We start from the raw sequence: 4146 nt of genomic DNA on the forward strand, positions 1-4146 counted from the left end.
AAACTGAGGGAAACTTACAAGTTTCCACCTAATTGATTAACTGGATCCTCCTTCTTGCTCATCTTTGTATTCTCAAATCCTGTCAATAACCTACTATACCCATCTGTAGAATGCTATAGGTGTTCAATACAGAAATTCTGTACTTAAAACATTATAATTCTTGTCATATGAAATCAAAAGCCTACAGTTAGTTTTAAGATAAAAAGGCATCCAGTCACTGAAATAGTACCCCCCAGAGTTGCTTATTGAATCCATTTTTCCTGTGTAATAAGTCATATTAAAGCTCAATGGCTTTCAAAAATAAATGTTTCTCATTGATGGGTTGGCTGGGTTTTCAGTGATTTGGCTACAAGTTGTAGGTTGGTCCATCCTCTCCTCCTCTGTATATCAGAGATCACATTTTTCTCATAACAGAGCCCAGTAGAAGCCCTTACCAAGCTTCTGTTTGCATCACATCTATTAACATCCCAATGGCTAATGTAAGCCACATGACTAAGCCCAAAGTCAAGAGACAGAAAAACACAATACACTCTGCCTGTCTTAGTCTGTCCTGAGAATTTAGGTGAGCAATATTTATGTAAGGGACTGGAGGATGGAGCACAATTATTCAGTATGTCACAGTTTTTAATAAAAATCTGTTAGACTAATAAATAAGATAGTGATTACAGTTGAAGTGCATTGTAGCAGCCTGAGTTAAATACTACAAATGCCAGAGAAATACTAGGATATGGATACTAAAATCCAAAGAGCTGAAAGCATGGAGCAATAGGTGGCATATCCATGTCTGTATATTTATGGTGTATTAGCCAGTACTTAGCAGGGATGATCAGGGAGCAGCTGGGGATCAAGGAGGTATCTTACAGCCCAGAACAAAGAAATACACTTGCATTTCAAGAAGATAGTGAGTAATGATTTGTCTGTTCCTAATGAACCTGGAACAACACCATCTTAACTCCTTTCTTATAAAAATTTTATCATTACTCACTGAGAAATAATTTCCCCTTAGAAACACCCCTTTGATTTTATAATGATATGCAATGAAACTTGTTTCACTTTATAGAAATTCACTTTCATAAAATGCATCTACTTTGTTTTGAAATGGTATTGGAATGAACCAGACAGAAAACTAAGTCTCCCTATCCAAGGGAGTGGGTAAATAACATCCAGAGAATGACTTAGGCGCTGTGCAAAAGAAAAATCTAAAAATAGTCACCACTCACAAAGAGGAAAAACAGAATTGTAATAACAAATAACAAATACAGTGAAGCCAGCTTTGACTGAAGTTGTTTATTCTTACACATAGAGTATGTAACTATAAAATACACTAATATATACTAAATATATTAGTTATTTTGGCTATTTTGTTAGTTGGGTTTTTAGAGGAAACATCATTTGTCCAGAGCCTCATTCTTAACCTCTGTGCCATGGGGTCCCTTAGAGCTATTTTCTGTGAATGAGGCAGAGTATATTTGTCCTGCTTCCAAAAGTGAGGATGAGAGGCCAGAGTTAGCAAATCCTTGTCCTACTAAGGTAGCAGAACACAAGTGCAGAACAAAAAAACAAAACAAAAAAAACAAAAAAACCCCAGAAAGTATTTCTTTTTTTTTCTTTCTCATTAAACTTTTGTTTTAATGGGTCTCAAAGTGTTTCTATTAAAAAGTACTGATTTTAAAAACTAATAACTTAAAACTGCCACACACACACACACACACACAAACAAATGGTCCACAAAACATTTTCCTTTCCTTCTCAAGGTTTTACGATGCATTGTTATCATTAACCAGTCTTTTACTATTAAACTTAAATGGCCAATTGAGACAAACAGTTCTGAGACCGTTCTTCCACCACTGATTAAGACTGGAGTGGCAGGTGTTAGGGGTAATATTCATTTAGCCTTCTGAGCTTTCTGGGCAGACTTGGTGACCTTGCCAGCTCCAGCAGCCTTCTTGTCCACTGCTTTGATGACGCCCACAGCAACTGTCTCATATCACTGTCTGTCTCATATCACGAACAGCAAAACGACTCAGAGGAGGATAGTCGGAGAAGCTCTCAACACACATAGGCTTGCCTGGAACCATATCAACAATGGCAGCATCGCCGGACTTCAAGAATTTAGGGCCATCTTCCAGCTTCTTACCAGAACGGCGGTCAATCTTCTCTTTCAGCTCAGCAAACTTGCAAGCAATGTGAGCTGTGTGACAATCCAGTACAGGAGCATAGCCAGCACTGATTTGGCCTGGATGGTTCAGGATGATCACCTGAGCAGTGAAACCAGCTGCTTCCATTGGTGGGTCATTTTTGCTGTCACCGGCCACATTGCCAGGACGAACATCTTTCACAGACACGTTCTTGACATTGAAGCCCACATTGTCTCCAGGAAGAGCTTCACTCAGAGCTTCATGGTGCATTTCAACAGACTTCACTTCAGTTGTGACATTGACTGGAGCAAAAGTGACCACCATGCCAGGCTTGAGAACACCAGTCTCCACTCTGCCCACAGGGACAGTACCAATACCTCCAATTTTGTAGACATCCTGTAGGGGCAGCTGCAGAGGCTTGTCAGTTGGGCGAGTTAGTGGCAGGATGCAATCCAAAGCTTCAAGCAGTGTGGTTCCATTTGCGCTGCCATCTTTACGGGTGACTTTCCATCCTTTGAACCAGAGCATGTTAGCACTTGGCTCCAGCATGTTGTCACCATTCCAATCAGAAATTGGCACAAATGCTACTATATCAGGGTTGTAGCCAATTTTCTTAATGTAGGTGCTGACCTCCTTAACGATTTCCTCGTATCTCTTCTGGCTGTAAGGTGGCTCAGTGGAATCCATTTTGTTAACACCAACAATCAGTTGTTTCACACCCAGTGTGTAAGCCAGAAGGGCATGCTCACGGGTCTGTCCATTCTTGGAGATACCAGCTTCAAATTCACCAACACCAGCAGCAACAATCAAGACAGCACAGTCAGCCTTTTATGGGGGGGGGGGAAATCCTGTTAACAAAAGCTCTCCAAAAAAAAATTTGAATACCCCAGAGTTCTCCCAGTGTGAACTTATTTCTGGAGCTATTAATCCCACAAACCTGAGATGTGCCTGTAATCATGTTTTTGATAAAGTCTCTGTGTCTGGGGGCATCAATGATAGTCACATAATACTTGCTGGTCTCAAATTTCCACAGGGAGATGTCAATGGTGATACCACGCTCACGCTCAGCTTTCAATTTATCCAAGACCCAGGCATACTTGAAAGAGCCTTTTCCCATCTGTAAAATTTATTAGTTGTTACTAAAATAATCAAGCTAGCTTGAAATCCTTTGCCCCCCCATATCTTGCAGATTAGGCTTACGTGGCTCTATACCAAGTTAGAACTAAGTGGTTAAAGCAAGTACATGACACACAATGCAAATCTGGCACCTAGTTATACTTTAAACCCAAACATCTTTCCCCTTGTGTTCCTGTACTTGCCTCGGCAGCCTCCTTTTTGAACTTCTCAATGGTTCTTTTGTCGATCCCACCACATTTGTAGATGAGATGGCCAGTAGTGGTGGACTTGCCGGAATCTACGTGTCCAATGACAACGATGTTGATGTGCGTCTTTTCCTTTCCCATTTTGGCTTTTAGCAGTGGTTTTCACGACACCTGTGTTCTGGCGGCAAACCCATTGCGAAAAAGTCAGAAAGTGTTTCTTAATCCCTTTCTTTTTATTTTTAAGCCCATGGAAAGAAATATAGCTGCAGTCTTTCCATAAGTAGGCGTGTACCCTCTGGCTAGAAATACTTTCAGAATTAACACAAATACACACCCAATACTCTCTGACTTTTTCTTTGGGGAGGGGGCATTCCAAAGGTAAACAACTTTGTAGTTTTATAAAAAGTACCTTGGAAAATAATTCTTTGTGGCCTCTAATCGGCTGGCCTGGGCACATCACTGTGGCCATAAGGGTTAAGCTCAGGTGCCTGGATCTTCTGAAAGATGGCAACACTGTCTGTATCCAAGATATCTGCATTACTGGAAAAGGTTTCATGTGAATGGTCTCAGGGGTGACATACAGAGAATTTTGGTCACAAGACAGTAAGGAAGAAGAGCCAGTGGTGGCTGAGACAGAAGAACAGCTAAAGAAAGAACCTATCCTGGTGGATCTACCCTTAAAAAGC

The 4146-nt window shown here is 40.8% G+C and overlaps 1 protein-coding gene across 1 annotated transcript; it reads right to left on the reverse strand.

The window, feature by feature from the left end:
• Positions 1–1982: 1982 nt before the first annotated feature.
• On the reverse strand, positions 1983–3601 carry LOC308266262 (elongation factor 1-alpha 1-like; the record flags this gene model as incomplete). The annotated part of the gene is made up of 3 exons (XM_080700368.1): positions 1983–2963; positions 3076–3255; positions 3458–3601. The coding sequence occupies 3 exons, from the start codon at positions 3599–3601 to the stop codon at positions 1983–1985; spliced, it is 1305 nt and encodes a 434-aa protein (XP_080556494.1).
• Between the last annotated feature and the right edge of the window lie 545 nt (positions 3602–4146).

The sequence above is a fragment of the Muscardinus avellanarius genome (genome assembly GCF_963383645.1).
Source record: "Muscardinus avellanarius genome assembly, chromosome: 8".
Classification (NCBI taxonomy): domain Eukaryota; kingdom Metazoa; phylum Chordata; class Mammalia; order Rodentia; family Gliridae; genus Muscardinus; species Muscardinus avellanarius.